The 25,437-nt window shown below is 39.4% G+C and overlaps 1 protein-coding gene across 3 annotated transcripts in view; it reads right to left on the bottom strand.

The window, feature by feature from the left end:
• Positions 1-8,566: 8,566 nt before the first annotated feature.
• Positions 8,567-25,437, bottom strand: part of Avl9 (AVL9 cell migration associated) — a 52,318-nt gene continuing 35,447 nt past the window's right edge. For 2 of the 3 annotated variants that reach the window (XM_047561289.1, XM_047561290.1), the window contains 4 exons: positions 24,245-24,362; positions 16,896-16,949; positions 16,330-16,418; positions 8,567-13,418 (listed from right to left, as the gene is read on the bottom strand). In XM_047561289.1, coding sequence (XP_047417245.1) covers positions 13,303-13,418; positions 16,330-16,418; positions 16,896-16,949; positions 24,245-24,362 — 377 coding nt within the window. In that variant the 3' untranslated portion in view covers positions 8,567-13,302. Of the gene's footprint in view, positions 13,419-16,329; positions 16,419-16,895; positions 16,950-24,244; positions 24,363-24,493; positions 24,591-25,437 lie in introns of those variants that run through there. The other variant, XR_007109822.1, reaches the window with a different exon arrangement.

Below are 25,437 nucleotides of genomic sequence, written 5' to 3'. Positions count from 1 at the left end.
CTTTCTCTTCCGGTATCATGAAACATCTCCCTTCTTCCCCAGTTACACATCAGAACTCGCTGTCCCTTTATCTCATGTTTACTAAGTGCTTCCAAGGGCCAGGCACTGGTCCAGGCCCTGAGGATGCAGCAGTGAATAAAACAGACACAGCCCCTGTTCACATCCTTGGGGAAGATAACAATGGGCAAACATGAAGGCAAGTGCACCTCTGATGTAGGCGTCCTCTCTTTTAGACTCACTGTAATGGGAAAACCTGTGGTTCGGAGAGGTTAAGGAATAGCAAGTGTGGGTGCTGGAGGCTCCAGTTTATGGATCCCAACTTGTTAACTAGAAGGCCCTGAGCAAATGTAAAGAGAGAGATTATTGTTGCCAATGTATAGAGAAATGAAAGCACACGTGTCTTTTTGCAATTTTCATTTGTCAGTTTTCTAGAAGGACATGACTGAAAACTCTAGGCCATATTCCTTCCCTTGGCCATACCTACCTAACACCAGAAATAAATTTTGAACATGTTAGATATGTCTTACATGTATAACTTGATTTTTTAAAAAATATATTTTAGATGTTGGTAGACTTTTATTTTTTTCATTTATTTATATGTGGTGCTGAGAATGGAACCCAGTGCCTCACACATGCTAGGCAAGTACTCTACCACTGAGCCACAACCCCATCTCCTATAACTTGATTTTTTTAAATGCATTTTTTTTTTTTTTTTTTGTAGTAGATGGACACAATTGGCGTGACCAAACTCTCAGGTCTGGCAAGGGCAAAGGGGGATTGGAAAATAAAGATTCACAGGCACAGATCTTAAAGATTAAGCTGGGATCAGGTGGAGCCTGATCTCTTTTGGAGATGCAGGTCTAAAGAGTTACACCAGAAATCTTTATTTATATATGTCTCCTTATCAGGTTAAAGACGATGCAACCATTATTCTTTGTATTCTGGAAAGTTACAGAAACTAGGACATCCTATGTAGCTCTTTCATAGTAGCAATCCACAGTTGCAAAGTGCAATGTTAGGAGCTTTGTGTAGCTCTCAAGAAAGTCCATTGTTTAAAGTTACTGCTAGGCGGGCAGTTACTGGAGAAGCGGAGCTGGCGAAACATTGTGGTTGTCTAGCATAAGGATTCCTTTCTTCCTGGGAGCTGTGTGCCTGAGATCAAGGTCAAAACTGATAGGACTCTTGCACAGAGCCTCCTCATGCAGGGCACCACCACAGCAGCTAGGCATCCCGTGCCCTTGCACAGAAACATTCCCAGGAACCGGGCATGCCACAGCCATGAGGGCATCAGAGACCCCTGATCTCAATTACTGCTCTTGCATCCTCTGTCACCGCTCTCAACACACAATGCCTTTATTTATTTTATTTAGTGCTGTGGATCAAACCCAGAGCCTCACACGTGTGAGACAAGTGCTCTACCACTGAGCCACAACCCCAGACCATTGATTTTGACTTTTGATACCTATATAACCACCTAGGTCATGTGGAATAGTTGATTTAATTAATATAGGCTTATCACTGAAATATATCACAGTTAGAAAGAGGATTAAAGCATCTTTTTGTTCCCAAAGAAAATGAATTTATATTTCTTTTCTAAATGTTTTGGCCTGTGAAGTTGGTATGAATGTAATTGCACCTTCCAAGAACCTGATGGAAGGTATTTCATAAGCTCGATGCTGGAAAGACAGTCATGTCATCTGACACCATCCTCCTCACATACAGGACCCCAAATAAGTCCTCCTCTGGCCTGTTTCTGTCCCTTCTCACTCTGTTTCTTCATACTTTTTTTTTTTTAAATACCAGAAAATGAACCCAGGGATGTTTAACCACTGAGCCACATCCCAAGCCTTTTTAATTTTTAAGACAGGGTCTCACTAAGTTGCCTAGGGCCTGGCTAAATTGCTGAGATTGGCTTTGAACTTGCAATCCTCCAGCCTCAGCTCCCGAGCTGCTGGGATTACAGGTGTTCATCACCGTGCCCAGCTGTTCTTCATCCTTGAAGTCTCGCCAAGCTAGTCTCACAGGGTGGAGTAGGAGGCTGCTTTCTCCTCCTGGCGGTTCCTTCTGGCTGTTCATTTTCAGCTCTCCTCTGGTCACACCCCACCCCTTCCCAGAGGTTCACTCACACTGACCTGCTCCTCTCCTGCGTCTCCAACCATGAAGCCCCCATCTGGTGGGGACTGACAATCAGCTCTTATCTTTACTACCTGTACCTGAAATCTTCACTTAAGCAGCTCAAATACCACCTCCTCCAGGAAGACTTCTCCGATTGTCTCAGTAAAGGACTGCCATGACACTTTACCACTGGACCTCCCAACACACTCATCACTCTCTTTATGTCACGTATTGATGCTGGGGTCTTCTTTCTGGATCCAGGCAACACCGCGTGCATGGTAGGTGGGTCTGTGATTGGGTGGATCTGTGCTCACTTCTGCTGGGGCTTCAGAGATAGCAGCCATCCTCTCAGGGTCAGCTTGTGAGTTAGCACGTTCCTCAGCTGGTCGTGGGGAGCATTTTGGGTCTGTGCCAGAGGGTTTTATCCTGTACTTTGGCAGACCATACTCTGGATTCCTGGTGAGCTGCCTTGGCGAGCTAAGGCACGGCTCCCACGAACAGCACTGTCCATGTGGGAAATCCGTGTGGGCTTCTCCCTGAATGACACTAGACACTTCTGACAGCCTGCCCTTCCAGGGAGAGCAGTCCCAGGTTAACTCAGCAATTTAAAAGGATCAAAAAAAAACATGTTCCAGCCAGAAGAATGGTGACTAGTTGTCCTTCATTTCTGACAAGCCCCAAAAGAAAATTCTAAGGATTAATTTCAGATGTTCAAAAGAATGGAATTAATTGCACTGAAACGTTGAGTCTCAATATGAGGAATTTGTCACTATTGGAAAAACACACCTGAAACATTGTCATACATAAGATTTAAAAATTCCACTCCTGCTGGCTTGTGGTTTTAGTGATCATAAAGTGGGTGAATACTCAATTCATCTTTGTCTTGAAACTCTACCTGGGACTTTCCGTCCTGCAGGCATTTAGTGAGAGAGAATGATGTATCAGGGGCACGAGGCTTTGGTTTCTAAATGGATAATCTTGCACAAAGAACCAATTCAGGACACAGTAGCCAGGGACAGTGTAACTGAACCTGTCCTGAAGCTTCTAGGAAGTGCTTCTCCATGACTGTTTTCTGGGGCAGGTGAAAAGACTACTCACGAATTCTCCACTGTTCTGCTTCCGACTTCAGCACTTCCCAGAGCAAGTACAAGTTCTTCTGTTAAAATGTATCAGGAGAAAAAAAAAATCCATAGATTAGACTGCATATAAATGAGAATCCTGGTGTTACTTGCAGATGGACTTTTATTTTATTTTTTATTTAAAAAAACTTTTCCATGTTTTAATGTTCAAATAGTTAAGCATTTTAAAAAATAGAATGAAAGCCCATCTATCTTCATATTTAGGATTCTAAATTGTTTTGCCTTTTTTTTACAGACTGCATTTTGATTTGTTGTACACAAATGGGGTATATCATTTCATTTCTATGCAGATGAGCTTTTAGCACATACAAACTACACTCTGCTTTTAAAATGATGAGGGGCTGGGGTTGTGGCTCAGTGGTAGAACACTTGCCTGGCATGTGTGAGGCCCTGGGTTCGATTCTCAGCACCACATATAATAAAAGATCCATTGACAACTAAAATAATATTTAAAAAAAGGACTGGGGATGTGGTTTGATGGTTAAGCACTCCTGGGTTCAATCCCTGGTACCCCCAAATAAATAAAGATTGAAAAAAAATATGACGAAAAAGTGAGCTTTCTCCCAGTCTGAACGTCTCAGCACCGTGGCAGCCCATGCGTCCCTGGGGCTCCACTCTACCAGAGTGACTGACGCAGATGCTCAAGTGCCTGCCTGGCCCCGGCACCCCACAGCCTCAATCACCTGACAGGGACTTTTCATGACCACCACCCTGCCCTCCCGAGCTAACCTCCAGCAAAAGCAGAAGGCAATGTTCTCACAGTGACTTTTTAAATTTTTTCTTTTTTAGTTGTAGAAGGACACAATAACTATTTATATGTGGTGCTGAGAATAGAACCCAGTGCCTCACACATGCCAGGCAAGTGCTCTACCATTGAGCCACAACCCCAGCCCAAGGGGCTGGTTTTTGACCAAAGGCTGTGGCACGAGTTTTGTTCTTGGGCTTATCGTGTTTGAGGCGCATATGATCAAAAGTGGGAGGAAAGCTGTGGAACTGGGCCAGTGAGGCAGGGACAGGGGTGGTGGCTGAGTTCAGAGGTCAGCTGAGACACCTAAGTGTACAGCTAGGGTAGGTGGAGGCAGTGGGGCCAGCTCCTGAATGAGTTTTCTAAAATGCCACTTGGCCCTGGGGAAACTCCCTGTTCCCTCTTAGAGAGTTCACTCTCAACAGGCCGGCGAGCTCTCCTCGCTCTGACCCAGCCTCGTCTTCTGGCCTTAATAGTCCTGGGGCCCTTCATATCTCTTCATTTGACTCCCACTTCACCCCTAAAGCTCTCAGCCTTTAGGTACTGGCTTAGGCTCCCAGGGGAAGAGGTACCTATTTGTCCCTGTCAAACAGTTGGCCCCCAAGGTATGTTGGCTCAGCACCCTGGCTCACAACCCAGCACATTCTACCCTCTGTCCGGACTGCCCATCTTGGACCAGCAAGCTCATGGGGGTCAGGAACTGTGCATGTGCCATGTAGCATGTGTGGTATATAGTAGGCACTCATATAATTCACAAGGAAGGCAGGGCTTAAAATACAGTGTGAGGGATTCAGGTTAGCGTTTAGAGTGACTTGCAGTGCAAACAGCTAAAGATTGTAAATCTTGAATCTCTGGGGGGTCACTCTGAGTCTCTGGGGCAGGGTTAAATGTCCTTGGGGTTTCTGGCTGCCCAGAACTGTTCTGGAAGCATTGGACATTTATATAATTGTTAGAATGGTGGGGACAATTAGGTAACTTATCCCCTGAGATCAGGCAATGCTCTGCTCAGGTCCTGTAACAACATGAGAACATGGACAAATTAAATAAGTAAATCTTAGTTGATATTTAATTATTACTATACTCTGACACTGTGCTTTTCCCACATTTTGGGAATAAACAGCAGCAAAATTTCTGTTCATGTGGCAAAAAATTTTTTACTTATTTTTTATGGGGTGCTAAGGATCGAACCCAGTGCCTCACACATGCTAGGCAGGCACTCTACCACTGAGCCATAACCACAGCCCTCAAAAACTTTTGGCCTGTAATCTACACCACTCAAGAAAGAGACCTCCAGGAGATAAAGCCCTAAATGAGAAAGGCAAAACTAAAAACTTCTGGAAAATTGCAGAGGATATTCTCAGAAACTTGAGGTCAAGAAGATTTTTTGAATAAGATAAAAAAAAAAATTCCTAAACTTAAGTAAATAAATTTGACTACATTAAGAACCCTATCCACCAGAAGATACCACCAATGAAGATGAGTCACAGAATGAGACACTAGTGACACACATAAATTGACAGTATCCAGAAGACACACATTTCATACATGCACTTTCATGCTTGTGTGTGCTAATAGTTCTGGTTTTGTCATCTCTAAAATGCTATTGAAACTCAATCCCCAATGCAGTAATAGTATTAAGAGGTGTGGCCTTTAGGTGACTGGATTAGATGCCCTTATCAAAGGGCTTGACAGGGAGTTTAGTCCCCTTTTCACCTCTCGTCACTTGTGTCATGTGAGGACACAGTGTTCCTCCCCTCCAAAGGATCCAGCAAAAAGGTGTCACCTTGTAAGAGGGAACTAGCTTTCTCCAGAAGTTGAATCTGCCAGTGCTTTGATTTTGGACTCTTGGCTTCCAGAACTGAGGAATAAGTTTCTGTTCTGTAAATTAGCCAGTCTCAGATATTTTGCACTTGCAGCAAATACTAAGGTTGGGGCTGATGTGAACAGCAGTTATATATATATAATATATGTGTGTGTATATATATATATATATATATATATATATATATATGAGTTTTATATATATATGAACAGCAGATATATGTGTGGGTGTGTATAAACTCATGCATATGAGAAATAGAAAATCTAATAGAAAAATGGACAGATAACTTCAAGTATTTTGCAAAAGTGTAAATCTAAATGGATGAAAAAGTCTCTAACCTTATTAGTACTCAGGGAAATGTGAGTTAAGACCTACAATGAAATACCACTAGACTGGCAAAAATTTAAAAGTCTGATGATACCAAGGGATGGAAACAACGTGGACAATGGGAATTCTACTCTGCTGGGTGGAAATGAAAATCAAGCTGGCATTAACTGAAGTTGAAGGTGTGCATCTTCGCAGTCATGCAGTTCTCCTCCTACATTTATACCCTAGAGAATGGGTAAAGGCAGAGGGACATGCGCACTAGCATGGGCAGAGCAGCCCTGCTGTTCCCATCAGTCCAACCTGGAAGCAGCTGACTGGATCCAGGTGGCAGAGCTGTACACTGGAACAGAATTAGAAAATGAGAGAATGCTCTCAAGACCCCAAATTCAACAGAAGACATGATGCAAGTGGTGAGATTCCATCAAAACCAGGCAAAACCGGACTCTGTCCTTTGGAAAACATACATGGGAACCATTACCACAGAAGTCAGAATGCCAAGTGAATGATTTGGAGGGAGAGGAATGATTTAGACAGTAGGTGGGCTTTTTAGGTGTTTGCAATATCCTCCTTAACTGGGTTGTGCTTGCATGAATTTTTGCTTTTTATTTATTGTACCGTATGTATATTTCATGCTTAAGTTGCCCTACTGACTATAAATCTCTAAGACTGGGAAGCCCTTTATTTAGTGTTCAATAAATGCCAAATCTACGGTTCACTGTAGCTGGAAAGACTAATGAGGGGGAGAGGCTGGAGCTGGGTCTTTGACTAACATGTAGAGTGGGTTTTCTCCATAATGCCTCACCAACAACTACAAGGGGGCGGGGGAAGCAATGACAATGGCGGGAGCCAAGGCTTCGGTTGGCCTGGGGGTTTGTGCAGTCGGGCATCAGTGGAGAAGCGACAAAATTAAGTCCAGTTTCCCACACTAGGCACTCACGGTTCACCACACAGGAACTGGTGCCTTTTCATTAGCAGCAAAGTTGCTTCAGGGCCAGCAAGCAGTTTCTAACTCTTCATTATGGAAACTGCCAGACACATAAAAAAAGCAAGAGTAATCTAATGTACCCCTCACTCAACCTCAGTCATGACCAACATTTCATCAAGTGGCTTTTGTCATTTTTCCATGGTTCCAGTTCACATTTGTGTGTTCCAGGAGCATAGCCCAGTCCACTGAAGGATAAAACACACATCTATAAATATTAGAGGGCTATTTTTTTTTTTTTTTTGCAGTACTGGTAATTGAATGCAGGGGTTCTTTACCACTGAGAGCCATCCCCAGCCTATTTTATTTTGACACAGTGTTTCAAGTTAGCAAAGTTGGTCTCAAACTTGAGATCCTCCTGCCTCAGCCTTCCAAGTTGCTGGGATTACAGGTGTGTACCACACCAAGCCCAGTGAATCCTAATTTTTGTGTCACGTTGGGATGCCCAAAGTCTGGCGTTCACAGGATCAAGAACAAAGAACACATCCACCTGATCTGCTGCCCCACTTATCTATCCAACTCTGTGATTATGCACAGTGTGTCTGCACACACCAGGTGAGGATTTGCTGATGGTTAAGTCAGACAGGTCACTTTTCCACCATGTGCTTCCCCAACCCTACTAGATTATCTCAAGTTCTTCAAGAAGTGCTTCTTGGAAAAACGCGTTCCAAGATCATGCTCCTTCTAGATGTTACCAGATTCAGTAACTGTAACTCCTATCATAACAGGACAAAGAACAGGCAGCGCTTACCTGGGTAGTGATGGGGACCCAATCTGGGTAGGTCATCAGGACAGGGATGGAGATGCCAGCAGGGAAACTCTACCGTCTTTAAGTCCTCGCATCAGCTCCAGGGCTCATGGTCTATGTCAAAGAACACACTGGTAGCTTTGACTTAACCCTGCACCATCACTCAGAGAAGCACACATACCCAGGGGAAAGGACCTCTGCTCCTTCCACGAAGCACACCCCAAAGCCCCAGTTTGTAGAAGAGTTGTAAGGGAACTACAGTACATGGACATGTATGTGAGGATGTGCTAGGAGTTCTTAGAGAAAATGTTGAGGGCCGTTTTGAAGCTTACCAGTCCAGGTGGAAAAGTGGGCTGCCTCAGGACAGTGTCCCACTCCCCCGGGGCTGTCAGTGATATAATGTGTCATAAGGAAAGACTGACCTCTTTTGTACTTTGTGCAGCACCAATCACTCAGGGTTCTGCAGAAGCTATGGGGCTCTTTCTGTGGAGGTCACCACCTTGAAAGCAGAGGTGCCCCTGTGAGCAATATCAGAATGAGGCATTCAGTGGGCAGTGAGTCCTTTGGATATCTGTGTGCTGGTTTGTTAGTAAATGAAGCTGGCACTGCATCCAACTGTGAAGCAGACCAGGAATCAGAGGGACAGCATGCAGGGTACTTCCAGGAGGATGGGTCAAGTACTACTGTATGCAGGACAAACAGGATAATTTTATTCTCATTTTTTTTTAAAAATAAAGATACAATAGAAGTTTTACAATTCAATATGATTAGACGTGATTTATAATTTTAATACTTTTTTTTAAAAGCAGGTGACAACAGAAACAAAGAACAAATACAAATTATAAAACTACTAGAACAAGGAGAAACTACCTTTCTGATCAAAACATGTGGCACAGCTAAATTTCCTTAAAAAACTTTTTAAACTTTTCTAAGCTAAACTTTCTTAGAAACTGTGGAAAGTCTTTCATCTCAAATGTCTAAACTATTTTTATAACCACTAAGTGCCTTTACCAACTCATTAATCAAATGCTTCCTAAATTTAGGAACAAATGACCAAATGGCCTGAAACATATAAGTCTTGATCTTATTTTTCCAGCTATAAAATATTAATATTTTAAGAAAACAACAAAATATTTTCTAAGCACAGAAGCTTTCTGAAAACTTCAATGACCTTTTCTGGCTCAGTACCTGACTGAAATGTTCAAATGTTTATATTGCACACAAAAAAATTTGAGCAGCATACTACATGTGTGTGAGAAGCTGATGAAAAATAAGATTGGAAAAACCCCCTAAACTGTATTCCATTTACATGATTTAAATATATAGTTTCTATATCTTTAATTAGTATAAGTAAAAAGGTAAACTTCTGAACAGCACAGAAATACAAACGTATTTAGAGTTTTACAAAATATATCCAACCCCTCAGACATGCACAATCTCTTAACTTTGGAGTTACCACAGAAGGGAGCTAGTTTCTTCTCCATAATGAAAGCAGGAAGTTATGTGTACAAAGTCAATTATATGAAAAGAACAGAAATGCACATTCCTTTTCTTTGTCTTTGACAAATATTTATGGAATGTTGGAAACTATGGAAGAATAATTCCAGTGTAATGAAGCCTGAAGACCTGGAATGAGAAAACTCCTAGTGGCACGTTACATGCTACATGGAATGACAATGACCTTCAGTGATCAGGGCAGTGTTCTCTGTCATGTTTAAAGGGTACCAAGGGATGGGTGGAAGTCATGAATGCCATGCCATCTCTGACCAAAGAATCAGAACATGTCAATGTTGATGCCATTTCAAGAGTCCCAACAACTGCCCAATACAGTTAACAGGCCACATTTATCTACTCTCCACACTGGCTGCAGCAGACATCTTTCTGTGGTTAAGGATTGGGACATTGGCCCCTTACAGCACTAAGGGCTCCCAAACTTATCACCAGCACTGGTGAGAAAAAGACCACTGACTATTAAGTTCCACAGAACTTTTCTCCACAGAATAAAACGTATTAACAAAATCTGCCTGCCAGGAAGATAATGCCATAGTTTCATTTAGAGATTTGTTACTAGTAGATTAAATTCTAACTTCTTTCTAAAACAATTCTTATAACCTTTAGCAGATTAAATACTGCTCTCAAAATACTTTTCATTCAGATTTTAAGTATCTGTTCCTTAGTCATGCAACCATTTCTCACTTCTCTTTCCTTCTATTTACTTTCTCCTTGGTTTTCCAAAGGAAATTAATCTAAAAAAACATTAAATGCTTAATTAGTAGAGAACTTGGAAAGCAGGATACAGTTGAGGAAGTGAGGTCATTTCTCTGGTTTGCTGCTGAAGATAAGTGCTGCTATATCCTAAAGTGAAAAAGGTTAAGAATTCTTTAGGGCTTGGGAGCCAGCCAATCACTAAAAGGATTTGGGGATACACTATTCATACTGGTCACATGAGCCAAATACATACACAAAATCATTCTAAGCCTTTGCAACATGCAACTTTTTCTATTTATCTAGCCCAGACTCAGCCTTAGATCTCCCCACCTTACCTATGCCGTTGTTATTACAGTGCCTGGTAGGAATATGCTATGGTTTTTCCTCAAACACTACTTTAAGTCACCTGGACAGCAACAAAACTACCTCCAGTTATAGATACGGCCTGTGTGCCTGCACACCTGAGAATGGCTGGCTGACTCTAGCTCCCTCGAGTCTAGTTAAAAATACTCAGTTCTTGGCAATCACTGGAGAAAGTGTAGCCACCAACAGGTACACCTTTTATTGATGTGATGTAAGGAGACAGCCCCAGTGGTCTCTAATGCTCCCAGAACCAGTGTCTGGAGAGGGGCTACTGCTTCTGAACTGGTCACTAGGCTGGAGCCTGGAATGTGAGTCTGAATTATGTGGGCTGCCAGGACAAGGGCCAGCCTTCTTGCCCTCAAAACACTGCTGTCTTGGGGCTCCTCCAAACAATATAATGGCCTATGAATCTTGAAAACTCCAGTACTTCCCAGAACCTGACCATTTCTGCTAAAAGTTCTATCTTCTAAGATATTTAAGTGCTTACTTAAGAGTTAAACTCTTAACTTGAAACATTAATTAAATGTCCAATTAAAATAGACATTCAATCGAGGAACAAGTGATATAAAAGCAAAGTTAAATTTTGTTTAACTATTTTTACTTCAGTGGTCTCCAAGATATGGGTTGGATTGATTTTGGATGGGAGATGGGAATCTTACACCTGTCATACAAACCTGGCACAAACTAAAGGAGGAACCAGTGTCTTGCTGGCTGACCCTTCACAGAGGGCTCTCAGCTTCTGGCAGTGTGACCTTCTGGCAGTTGAGAGGTAACGACTGCACATGAATATACTATCATGCTCCAACTAATCATGTGGCCTTGAAATGAGATGAGATCTTAAATGAATTCTTTATAGTCTCAGCACAACACTGATTAAAGTACCTTTTAAGGTTCTGTTTGGTATTATTTTCTTATCTTAAAATATTTCCTGAGGTTAATTTTCTTGGCTAACATGAAATAATGAAGTTCTCACATTAAGCCCTTTAATTTATCATCACTAAATTCTCGAGGTTTTTTTTTTGGGGGGGGGCGGTAGAGGGTAACTATGGATTGAAACCAGGGATGCTTTGCCACTGAGCTACATCCCCAGTCTTTTTTGAGACAGGGTCTTGCCAAGTTGCTGAGGCCAGCCTCCAACTTGTGATCCTTCTGCCTCAGCCTCCCAAGTCACTGGGATTACAGGTATGTGCCACTGCACGTGGCTGATTTCTTGAGTTGTTAAGCTCCAACATAAATATGCCTTTAGATTTATTAGACTTGGGTAGCACAAACTGGAAAATTTAAGGATATTTAGATTATGCCTCTGTGTTCATTTCCCAAGCTTTAGGAGAATTTCCTTTGTAAACAAACATTTTAAAAGGGATAAATCAAATAATCAAATATAATCAGTGTCCTTAATTAGGTCCCTTATTTCCCCAATACGTGCTATAGCCTATGTAGGCTATACTCACAATGACTGTCCAAGTGTCCTTTGTTACTGAAAAGGCAATCTGTTCCCCATGAGCACTCCCTGAGAACATCATTCAAGTCCCCTTGAAAAACAAATGAACTGAGCAGGCAAACACCTGAGCTCTAGCTGTGTACAGATAATCAGCAAGCAGCACACACATGCATGTGGCAACCTAAAACAGACATCCTTTAGGAAATAGGTGACTGAGGGCATGGCTGTAGTTTTCTTCTCTTGCCTCCTGCTTTTCTAAATGTGAGCTATGTTGAGATTTCTACTTAGTATTTATGAATCATTTTATTTTTATTTTACAAACTTTTTAAGAAGGGGGCAGGGACTGATTACAAGACGACTGTCAAGGAACTGGGAAGGCCAAGTACCTTGAAAAACTTTGTGAAGAAAAACACTGGGTTGGGAACGTATCTCAGTGGTGGAGCACTCACCTGGCATGTGTGAGGCCCAAGGTTCAATCCCCAGCAGTGCCAAGAAACAAAACACCCCCCCTCAAACAAAAACAAGACTAATGGAAAACTATTCAAAACAAGAAACAGAAGTCACAAACTTTGGATTAAAAAAAAATGTTGGTAAGGACAGTACCATGACTGAAGTTGACAAAAGTAACATACGGGTCTTTGAGAGTACTGCCCTGCAGACACATTCATGTCAAACTGCTTCAACACCACTGTCACCATCACTGTGCTAGTTCTCTGCACACTCACTGGCTCAGTCGGCAAGAGGATGGGAGCACACTGGCACTCCTGGCTGCTTCAAAGCAAGTTTGTTAGGAAAGAGCAAATTAAAAACCTGAAATAAGACACTCTAGTCTCAGCACTTCCCCTTCTGACATTCATAGTTCTGGGAGGAAATGAACTGCTAAACGTGTTTTGTGGTTAGAAAACAAACCAAAAATTGTCCTCTAAGGAAAATAAAGGCTGAACTGTGTGGCCTGTCAACTTTATAAACACATTTTAGGGCCAACTTTAGAGAAATTAAAATAGTAATATAACTTAATTTTAGCAAATATAAATTACGATGACCATCTAGATATTCAATAGCAAAACAGAACAAAATATACATAAGTAAAAACTATTCTAAAGTAAACAAATGTACAATCTCAGAATTTAAAGTTCATTAGATGGTTCATTGTGTGTTTTAATCAGGCTCAGAATGAAATAAAAGTAGTCAATTTAAACCCCAACCTGGAAAGCCCATCCCTGCTGTAGATGTGATTCCATCTTTTTAGCATCCTGTGATCTTCATTTAGAAAGAGGGCAACTGTCCATGTAAACAGTTCTACATCTCGGTCCCCTACTGTGGACCCAGGGCCAGTGAAGGAGAGGTTGAGAGCAGCAGATGGAAAGGAGCACTTAACACCTAAGACAGCCATGCATCCTCTGCTGCCAGCCTCAGGGCTTCCCATCGGGTGGCTCAGGGAGACTCTGCGGGGCAGAAGTGGTGAAGGTAGAAAGCCACGAAGACATAGCTGTCTTTGCACTGGAAAAAGCTCCTCCAACTGACTGACCTGGGTGGAATGACAGGAAAAATAAGAAAAAATGTCAGTGAGAGACCAATGCTCATTAATAAACATTAACTCACTGGACACCAATATGTTATAATTAGGAAAATAACCATTTACATTCTGGTTTCAAGACAATCCCTCTCCATGTGGGAATGTCTTATAGGAAACTGGTGTAGAAGTCCATTCTAGCATTTGAAAGCTATTTATCAACTCGTTTAATACAATATTAATGTCAACACTGGCTATGTGTAAGAATTATTTGGAGAGCCTAAAAAGTGCTCTTTGTAGCTTAAATATTGAGTTGATAATTGATAACAACCTAATTGGGGAAGAGTGGTTAGGCTGTCTTAGGGAAATTTTTTATAAGCTAAAAAATGTGTTATATTCAACAACTACAGAGCTCCATCTGCCTCAAAAATTGATACCAACATGAAATTATTTGAGTTGAATCAACATTCTGAGAGAGAGGAATGTAGAAGAAGCCTGGCCTTAGAATGAGTGAGTGAATGAATGAATGAATGAATGAATCTATTGATTGGTAGCAGGGATTGAACCCAGGGGCACTTAACCACTAAGCCACATCCCCAGTCCTTTTTTGTATTTTGTTTAGAGACGAGATCTCACTGAGTTGCTTAGGGTCTTGCTAATTTGCTGAGGCTGGCTTTGAACTTGTGATCCTCCTGCCTCAGCTTCCCAAGCCACTGGGATTATAGGGCATGTGATTAGAGGCATGTGCTGCTATGCCTGGCTTGGTCTTAGGATTGAATTATTAGCAGTGGCATCACTAAAAATCAAGTACAGTAGCTGAGTGTGATGGTGCACTTCTGTAATCCCAGCAACTCAGTAGGCTGAGGCAGGAGGATCTTAAATTCAAGGTTAGCCTGTAACCTATCAAGATCTGTCTCAAAAATAAAAAAGAACTGGGATGTAGCTCAGTGGTAGAGCACTTGCCTAGAATGCATAAAGAAAGGGTTCAATCCCCAGTACCATGAAAACAAAATAAAACAAAATGAATCTTGTGGTGCAGCTGTATGTCCTGTGTTTATCTTTTAAAATGAGTCTATGGAGTTCTTTCATTGTCCTTCTAGGCATATAGGCTGTTGGAACTATCAGGATCCCTACATGGAGATTACCTCATTCTGGAGCTTTTGAACTGTGTTTAGTAAGGGTTAGTTAACCTCTTGGGAGCTAAGAAATGAGAGGTAGCTGATTTCATATATTGGTATGACAAAGCAAATGAAGTAAAAAATAATTGGTGAATCAAAGGTAACTGAAGTTCCCTGTATTATTACAATGTTTCTAAGTTAGAAATCAAAAGAAAAAGTTAAAAATACAGAAAAGAAATGAGAAATATCTTTAGAATGGTTATGGAACAATCTTCAAAATATTTTATGGCTAGGTATGGTGGCACACACCTGTAATCCCAGCTACTGGAGAAGCTAAAGCAAGATGATCACAAGGTTCAAGGACAGCTCGGGCAATTCAGTGAGATCCTGTCTCAAAATATAAGGGGTTGGGGATGTAGCTCATTGGTAAGACATCTGCTTAACACTCATGAGGCCCTAAATTTGATTCCCAGTACTGCCAAAAAAAAAAAAAAAAAAAAAAGTTTTTAAGTGAATAAAGTTAGGTTCAGAATTATACTTAGCATGCTATTATTTGTCTGGCTGTGGTATCTGGGTCCAGCCTTATCAAATGAATTGGGGGAGTACTACCTCATGCACTATTTTCTGAAAAGATTTTATGTAAAATTAGTATTACTTTGTCCTTAAATGTTTGATAAAAATTCAAAGTGAAACCATATAGGCAAGTGCTAAATTAAAAACCTGTGCCAAAGTTTTAAATTTTGAGTTCAATTTCTCTACTAGATATTTAGAAGTATTCAGATTTTCTTTTTCTTATTGCATCAGTTTTGGTAATTTGAGTCTTTCAAAGAACTTGTAATATTTCATCTGTGTTTTCAAATTTGTTGGGACATAGAAATATTCATAGTATTTCTTTATTTCTAATTTCTGGAAGAGCTATAGTGATGTACCTTCCTTCATTCCACTATTGGTTATTTGTGTCTTCTCTCTCTCTCTCTCTCTTTTTTGGTAATGGGAATTGAACCCAGGTGGGCTCTACAACTGAGATGCATCCCTAGCCCTTTTTATTTTTATTTTGAGATAGGGTTTTGCTAAGTTTATAAGAACCTTGCTAAGTTGCTGAGGCTGGTCTTGAAGTTGCAATTCTCCTGCCTCAATCTACTGAGTTGCTGGAATTATAGGCGTGTGCCACTGTGCCGGGAATTTCTCTTTCTCTTTATTATCTATAAAGATTTTATAATATTGTTGATCTTTAACAACGACAACAACAACAAAAAAATCAACCTTCTGTTTCATTCATTTTCCTTGTCAGGTGATAATACCTCAGAAGACAGCAGCTCCTAATGCCCATTTTATTGTGAGTCTCTGCTATTTATTAAGAACTGTGGGGGCTGGGGTTGTGGCTCAGTGGTAGAGCACTTGCCTGGCATGTGTGAGGCAATGGGCTCAATCCTCAGCACCACATAAAAATGAATAAATAAAATAAAAGTATTATGTCCATCTACAACTAAAAAAAAAAAGAAAAAAACTGTGGGCAGCACAGGGAATGGGGCAAAAAACTCCAGTGAAGTTTCAACCCTGGTGGCAGAATAGTGATCTCATTGGAAAATTTTGTCACTATCCATCAGATGTGTGAAACTGCTGAATCCTATACTATCTGGGTAATGGGTAATTGTTTTAAATAAGTCAGATTTAAATTTGAAAAACCCTCTTGTATTATTATGTGATATGCAGTTCTCTACAACTTTATGTTTTTATCAATTACATATTGAGGACAGAAAATAGATATGCACAACTTCAATCTGTTCCTGGTTAAAGGTATGCCTTACCAACAGCTTTTCCTGTTTGTACGACATTCCGGCTAGTTGTGACCATGACGTTTCCAATTTTTTTGCCACGTTCACTATTCTGAACAGAACTGAGTAAAAGACAGAAGTGTTAAGTATAATTTAAAAAATCTCACACATGCACACATACATTCATCATTCTATAACCATACCAAATTAGAATTATTAGGAAGTTAAAATTATTCATTATTTGTTATAAAATTTATTAACCATTGAAGTGCAAATTTTCAGAATATACTAAAAGATTTAGATGAAACAAAAAAATGGTGAAGTGTGGTTAAATCTCCTGGACAGATGTGATTTGCCAAAGGTACTTCACCAAAATAAGAATGGCAAATCCTATTATTAGTTCATACTCGTCTCCATCATGGAACAGAAGTGTTTTTACTTTGAAATACACACTGCCAAGCTAGACAATGTCATGCACATACTTGGTTACTACTTAAAGCAGTTTATCAAGTGGAAAAACAAAATTCCCAATCAGCAATGAAACACATGGCATAAATTCAGACAGAAGAATTTTCCCCACATTTTTTTTGAGTACTCACTGTGAGAATCTTAACTTCATGTCTGACACCGAGTACTGGCCTTGAAATGGATGGCTATAAAACAAAGTTTGAATTTAGATCAGGAGTTTTTCACGGAAAAGCTGCAGAAAAGAGTTACCACAAAAAAATATTCATAAACTTCTCAGGGGTGACAACTGGGTGGTAGTGTTCTGAACTTGCTATCAGGAAATCAGGACTGGTCATAGCTTTCCATTAATGCTATGAGATCAAAAAGAGGTTATTCAAACCCTCAGTTTTAGTTTCCTCTCTTGTTAAATGGGTGTTTGTATGTGTGATTTGGGGGATGGCAGTTATATTAGTATACTCTGATATTCTGAATTATTTGGTCTGGGTTGGGGCCCAAGCATCACCATTTTTTATTTTTATTTTATCAAGATAGGGCTTTCCCATGTTGCCTGGGTTGGTCTCAAATTCCTGGGTTAAGTGATCCTCCCATGTAGCTGGGAGGAACGTGCCAATGTGCCTGCCCATAAACATTTTTTAAGAGCTCATCAGGACAGTAAGGGTGAGTCATTGACTTGAGGTCCTGGTCATGAATTATACCTTGATCCAGGTCAACTCATGAATGTGTGCTACTGGTCATGAGATTTGTGGATGGACTGGCAAAATCCGTACTTTGTTAAAAAAGCAATTAAAAATACAGGTCTTGGGGCTGGGGAGATAGCTCAGTCAGTAGAGTGCTTGCCTTGTAAGCACAAGGCCCTGGGTTCGATCCCCAGCACCCAAAAACCCAAAAAAAAAAAAAAAAAAAAAAAAACAGGTCTTGTGGGATGCAATGGTGTTCACCTGTAATCCCAGCAGCTAAGGAGGTTGAAGCAGGAGGATTGGGAGTTCAAAGCCAGCCTCAGCAATTTAGGGAGGTTCCAAGCAACTCAGTGAGACCCTGTTTCTAAATAAAATATAAAAGGGGTTGGGAATGTGGCTCAGTGGTTAAGTGCCCCTGGGTTCATTCCTCAGTCAAAAAAAAAAAAAGTAGGTCTTAAAAATGGTACTTTATTTTTGTAGGAATGTACATTATTCTTACTTTCCTGTTTTTATTATACAAAAGGAAAAAAAAAAACTGTATTAAAACAAATAGGGAGGGCTGGAGTTGTGGCTCAGTGGTAGAGTGCTTGCCTAGCATGGGTGAGGCACTGGGTTTGATTCTCAGCACTGTATATAAATAAAATAAAGGTCCACTGACAACTAAAAAAAACCTAAAAAACTAAAAACAAAACAAAACAAAACAAAAAAACAAACCCCAAAAAACCCCAAGTAGGGAGGCTGAGGCAGGATCACTTGAGCTCAAGAGTTCAGGGCCAGCTTGGGCAACATAGCAAAACCCTTTCTCAAAAAACAAACAAAAAAACAAAATCCAAACACACATCTTGACCACAGTCAGACTATGAAAGAGTAGGTCAAGAAATCCAAATCCTTACCTCACATTCAGGGGTTCTTCTGTCAAAGTCTAATAAAAAATTACCCTAGTAAAAGCCCTACTTGTGTAAACTAGGCAAGTATTCTACCCCTGAGCAACATCCACAGCCCTTCCATAACTACTTATTAAATGATATTTATGGTTTTTTAAAAGACAATGAACTGCTCTGGGTCAAATTAAGCATATGTAACACTTCTTCCAGAAAAATTCTGGATTTCTGAATCATAGGACTGAAAAACCTCAGAGACCACAAAATCATTCTTTCTGTTCCTGGATGGCTGTATTTTAGGGATGAAATGTGCCCTCAGTTTGTTGAAGATGGATTTTCCCAATCTTTAGAAGTTGGAAAGGATTTCATAGATAGCAAAAATTACAATTAGTTTGGAATTTTTCTAAATTATACTTCCCCATAACAACAAAGACTATCATTTCCTTTTCTTTGCTTTCTTCTTCTTCTTTTTTTTTTTTTTTTTTTTGTGGTGCTGGGGATCGAACCCAGGGCTCTGTGCTTGCAAGGCAAGCACTTTACCAACTGAGCTATCTCCCCAGCACCCCTTTATTGTTTTTAATCTGCTATCCTGACTGTGTAACTGCCTTAGTTAACAGGTCCTTCTTCAACCTCCTTTCAATTTACAAAATTTCTTTAATTTTACTTAAAGCACTATTTTATAATCCTTTAAAATTCACTCCAAGTAAGTCTCTCATGGACCTGCATTACAGTCTGTAGAGCTGGTTCAAGTTGAAGGCACCAGAGGCAGTGGCTAAATTCTTTTTTTTTTTTTTTTTTTTTTTTTAATTTGAATCTGAATTTTAATTTGAAGGCTTCTAATTAAAGTTTTGTGATTAATAAGCTCATATTATTATCTTTAAGGGGAAAAGAAAACATGAATCCTAATTTTTGTGGAGAAAAATACACAGGATTTTTAGTCTTGGAAATATAAATATGACTCATAGCTTATTATAATTTATTAGCTATGGTACCTAATATAACTAATGTCTTTGAATTTTAATACCCATATTTTAACTGTGTATTTAGCCCATTTTGTCCCATTTACCAGATGTGGAATATCTATAAAAACTTATATAGAGCATTTAATATATAATTACATCATATAAAACTGTATGACAATATGTTAATATAATAACATATCTAAGCTCTAGATTGTGGTTTCTAACCTGTATTAATGCATGTATTTCAATTTTCTTGAAATATTCACAGAATTGAAAACTTGGGATCTGCTGGGTTAATAGTGACTACTGAATGGAACTTTCATAAAGATTAGTCAAGAGTCATATAAAGCTGACCCAATGCTCAATATAGTCTTTGCATTTAACATTGTGCTCCTTCTTCCTGTTTTGGTTAACAGTAACTTATATGAAATTTTAACTCAGATGCCATAAAAGTCACCCTTATAAAGTGTACAATTCAGTAGTGTTCAGCACATTCACACTAGCGTGCAATCATAAACCCTATCTAGTTCTAAAGCATTTTCTTTACCTCAGTGGAAAACCCCACGTTCACTAGCAGTAATCCTGCCTCCCCCTTAGTCCTCCCCCCCTAGTCTGCTACCAATCTACTTTCTATGTATTTGTCTCTCCTAGATATTTAATACAAATAAAATAATATACAGCCAGACATGGTGGCCCATGCCTGTAATCCCAGTCCTGAGAAGGGTTGAGGCAGGAGGACTCAAGATCTAGGACAGCTTGGGAAACTTAATGAGACCCTGTCTCAGAAAGAGCTGGAAATGTGGTTCAGTAGTAGAGCAGCCCCTGGGTTCAATGCCAGTTCCCAAAACAAAAAAATCAACCAAAAACAAACAAAAAGACCAACCCAACAACAACGTTATATATTCAGGACACAAGTCCCTTATCAGATATGTGATTTGCATGTATTTTCTGTGTGTTGTCTTTTCATTTTCTTGATTACATCCAACTTATTATTTCTTTTTGTGGCATATGTGTTTCATATTGTATCCAAGCTGGCTTTAACTAATCTAATTTCACAGATTTACTCCTATGATTTCTGTTACGAGTTCTGTGACTTTAACTCTCACACTTAGCTCTCTATCCCTCTTAAATTGATGTTTGTGTATGATATAAGAAAGGAAGGAGTCCAATTTTATTCTTTCTGAGGTTCAATTCATGAACACAGAAAGTCTTTCTGGGAAAACTAAAAAAAAATTTCACAATGTTTTGTGGTTTTTATTGTTCAAGTCTTACGCTTCTTTGGTTAAATATATGCCTAGATATTTTTTCATGCTATTATAAGTGGAAGTGCATTCTTAATTTCATTTTCAGATTGTCCACTGGTAGTGTATAGAAATACAAATGATTTCTGTACACTGTTCTTGTATTCTACTAACTGGCTGAATTATTTATTAGTTTATTAGTTCTAATAGCTTTATGGGGAACTCTTGAGGATTTTCTACATATAAGATCTAGCCAACTGCTAATAGGGAGAGTTTTACTTCTCTCTTTCCAATCCACATTTATTTATTAATTTCCTTGTCTAGAGTGTTGAGTGAATGTGGACATTTTGTCTTGTACCTAATGTAAGGGGAAATATTCCATTTTTCATCATTATGAAAGTATTCCATTTATCACTCACTACATTAGATGAGAATCTTTTATCAGGTAAAGAGCATTTTCTTCTACTCCTAGTGTGATGAGCATTTTCATCATCAAAGAATGCTAGCTTTATCAAATGCCTTTTCTGCATCTTGAGATAATCATGTGGTTTATTATACCAATTTATTTTCATATTAAACCATTCTCATGGCTCTAAAATCATGTATATGGATTCAGTTAGTTTCCTTGTATTTTGCTGAGGGCTTTTCAGTTTATATTCTTAAGGATATCAGTATATACTTTCCTTGCTCTAGTTTGGGTATCAGGGTAAGGTTGGCCTCATAGAAATAAGCTAGGAAGTGTTCTGGTCTGCTTTTTCACCTTGAATTCCATGGTACCATGTTTACACCAAGAACTACTCCTATGTCGATGGTAATCATTTGCTGGTATTTACCCTTTTTTCTGAACCTCAGTGTTGCTTTCAGTCTGCTTCCACAGAGATGCTGTTTCTGACATTCCTAGGCTCTTGGCCCTAATCTCACCTAGAACTTCTCATTTCACTAAGGTTTTGGGGCCATGCTATCCACCAAATGCACAGACCTGACCCATTCACTATTCACCTAAAATGGGTCACATAAGTGTTTGGCAACGTCCATATTCCTTAATTTTCCAATTTCATTTTTCTCCATTATTGGCAAAACACAGCCCACAGGTCTCAGGATCACAGTACTGCCATTCGCATACTGTAGTATTTATAGTATACTTAGTATACACTGTAAAATTTTGTAGGTGGTATAATAATGGCTTATGTAAACATAAACTTAAAATATTATCACAAAACTACATAAAGATAGGCAAGGTAGGTAATTATTATTGGCAGTCATATAGCCAAGAAATATGTAAGATAAGCTTGGAGTGGTTAAGTGCCTGGGAAAACAATCTCAATAGCTCTAATCTGTACCTTCCTTCCTATAGCAAATCTTTTCTATGGAAAGATGGAAAATCTTTTATGTATAAAGATGACAATAGTAAATAAGCACTATATTTATTGACAAATAAATGTTATAAGCTCTACTTATATTTTAATTGACTTTTCCCTGGTAAGAAAATCAGTAAGATAAATGAGTAATCACTTGTACAGGACTTTTCATCTTAGCATAACTGACTCAATAAAATAAAACCATGACTTCCTGTGAGTTCACAGGCAAAGGCATCCTTGGTGATTTTGCAGTCTACTGAGGTGTAGGATTCAGTAGTATAGGAACTGCCAAGATGCGAAAAAAAACCTCAAATCTTTGCTAATCCTAAGACATGTGGATTGAAGTCATACTGGTTTCTTCCCCGATCCCCACATCAATCTTATGCAAGAGGAAAACAACCAACTCCTTTTCTTGGCATAAGAAGAACAGCTTTCCTCTACCCAGAACCTGGGGGAAAGTTTATATCCAAGGTGTGGATGGGTACAGCTCCCAGTCTACTTCTAAGAGTCTCTAAAGCACATTTTCCACACCAAGAGTTTTATTCTGGAGGAATATGGCGCCAGCTGTGAGTGAGGCCCTGAATTTGATTCCCAGTGCAAGCAAACTTCTGGTTATTCAATTGATTTCCCCGGACCCTTGATACCGGGGATGGATGTAGCCTTTCCTAGGATTTGTGAGATCTTTTAGCTTCTACTGTCTTCCCTCTTTTTTTTTTTTTTTTTTTTTTTTTTGGGTGCTGGGGATTGAACCCAGGGCCTTGTGCTTACAAGGCAAGCACTCTACCGACTGAGCTATCTCCCCAGCCCCCTGTCTTCCCTCTTTAAGCTTCAAGCATTGCTTTTATTCACAAGATAAGGAAGAAAGCGAATAGGAATTTTAAAGCTGGTCTTAAAGTCCACTTAGAACCATCAGCTCCGAGGTCCATCACAATCCCAGTTCCTCCTTGCTGCTTAGCAAGCCCTAAATTCTTATAGTTATGGTAACTAAATGATAACTAAATCCGAATTGGTGTTGAACCTACTAATTTTTCTCTACAGATAGATTTTTTCCAAAACTCTTCGACATCAATTCACCCCCACACAAGCTTCCCAGGTTACTATGGCTTAAATATCTGGGTATGTGTGCATGTCCTTGTGTGCAGGGGTGTCCCTTCTAGCACCAATTAAATCACATCCTTAGTTAAATAAAATTAACCCTAGCTCCCTAATAAGATGGCAGTCAGTACAAAGTTGACTTCTGTCTAAAAAAAATTTTTTTTGATAGTAGGGATTGAACATAGGGCTAAAGGATATTTTACCACTGAGCTATAGCCCCAGTTCTTTCTGAGACAGGGTTTTGCTAAGTTGCTGAGGTTGGCCTTAAACTTGTGATCTCTTGCCTCAGCCTCCTGAGTTGCTGGGATTATAGGTGTGCATCACCATGTCCAGTCCTGCACCTGCTTCTTTTATTAAAGTATGTTTTTTTTTTGCAGTATTGGAGAACCTAGGGTCTCACAAATGCTGACTTTTATCCACTTCTTACCAAGAAGTAAATGTTTAAAACACACACACACACACAAAACCAGTCCGTGTATGCTTGTGTCATTAAAGACATCATTTAAATCTTTTAGACATAAGTTCTCAGCACATATGCATTATAGCAATTGATCTCCTTAGATTCTACTCTGCTGTATTCACACCCAGATGTTATTTCATTAATCACTCCACAGTGTATCTTTTATGCCTACATGGGATAGTGTGTCCAGTCAACATTCAATATTGTGGCAGATATTAAATTTTGTTAAATTTTAGAATCTCATATATTTCCTTCTAAGCTTTTATCTTGTTGCTCATTCTGTTACTCCAAGAAAGGGAGAGAAGACCACCATGTTCTGAGCATGACCATATCAAGAACTTCACTTATGACCACATCAAGAGCTGGAGAAATGTCAGTGCTTCCAATAATGCCTTGTGCTTTTTGGAATCAGGACTTTGTATATGCAAGCAGTTTTTAAGCTGCTTCTCTATATGTGGGAGTGGTTTTTTTTTTTTTTTTTTTTTTTTTTTTTTTGTGGCAGTACCAGGGATGGAACCCAGGGGTACTCTACAATTATGTTACATCTCCAGTCCTTTTTATTTTTTGTTTTTAGACAGGGTCTCACTAAGTTGTCCTGGCTGGTCTTGAACTTCTGATCCTCTTGCCTTAGAATCCTGGCTAGGGGAGGTGTACACCACTTCTATAAGCCTTTTTATAAACTACTTAAGGTGATTTTTGAAGATATTCACAATATCAAAGTTAAGACATGATTTTCTTTGTATTGGGTACACTTAGTAAAGAAACCATTTTATGTACTATCTGTCTTCAGAGGATGATATGCTTACTTTGGATTTATTTCTGCAAGTGCTGGATGCTTGTTGCTGTTCCATACTCTGTAGTTGTGAGTATTCTTCCATGCTGTAACAAAAGTTGTTCCATAGTCGGATAATATCTTTTCATTATCTGTCAAGTAAATATTTGAAAGAAGTTGAGCTGGTCTGTAGCCTTTCATGGATGTGAAGATAAACAACCATAAAGGGTGAAGGAATGGCTTTATTCCCCGCTCCCCCAACTTGTTTTGGGAGATGGCCTACCAGATGTCAGGAAACTTGGGTCTAGTTCCAGAATCCTGTTAAGAAGCTATGTGGTCTTTGGCAAGTCACTTAATCACTCAGAACTTCATTTTCCTAACTGGAAAATAAGAGGGTTGAGCCAGATATTTTCCAAGGTTCCTTACAACTCCAAAATGTTTCCATGTTCTCTTTACCATTACAAGGACAGTATTATTTATTAGACAAAAACTATTGACCTCATTGTGAATAAACATACTGGTTTATACATATGGAGAAGGTAGTTAGGATATCTATCTGCACAAATGTTATTTTTTTTACAAGAGAAAAAATTAAGATGAATACATATATTGGTTCTGTTTAAAAAATATTTTTAGTTGTAGATGGACATAATACCTTTTTTTTTTTATTTGTATGTGGTACTGAGGATTGAACCTAGTGCCTTACATGTGCTAGGCAAGCGCTCTACCACTGAGCTACAACCCCAGCCCCATATATTGATTCTTTTAGCTACTATTTTTTCTTCTTTGGGCTTTTTCTATTTGGTGTTGTATTCCTGAGTTTCAGAGCATTTCACCTTCAAAAATACTTAAAAATAACAATGGGGATTTTTGTATTTAATGTTCGAAGTTTTCAGTTTTAATACCATGAAAAACTTCAAAGCAGATCATTTCTTCCACTTGGAAGAACAGAAAATGATTGGAGAACTGATGCAAATGGCTATTGCTTTATATATTAACTGCATGTTTGCTGTAAAGGCAAAATGCAAGTACCTTCTGTTGCTGGAAGAGTAGAAGATACATAGTTCCATTTGCAGCATAAAGGTGTTCTTCTAAGAATACATTCCTCAAGCAGCTCACTGGGCTCAATTTGCTCTCTTGACCTTGTTAAGACCTGGGTCTGAGCCAGACTGGGTTGAAATTCTAGCTCAGTTTCTTACCAGAAGGATGAACCAGCTATTCAACTCT

Source organism: Sciurus carolinensis, chromosome 8, assembly GCF_902686445.1.
Source record: "Sciurus carolinensis chromosome 8, mSciCar1.2, whole genome shotgun sequence".
Classification (NCBI taxonomy): domain Eukaryota; kingdom Metazoa; phylum Chordata; class Mammalia; order Rodentia; family Sciuridae; genus Sciurus; species Sciurus carolinensis.
This window is presented reverse-complemented; position numbering and strand designations above follow the sequence as displayed.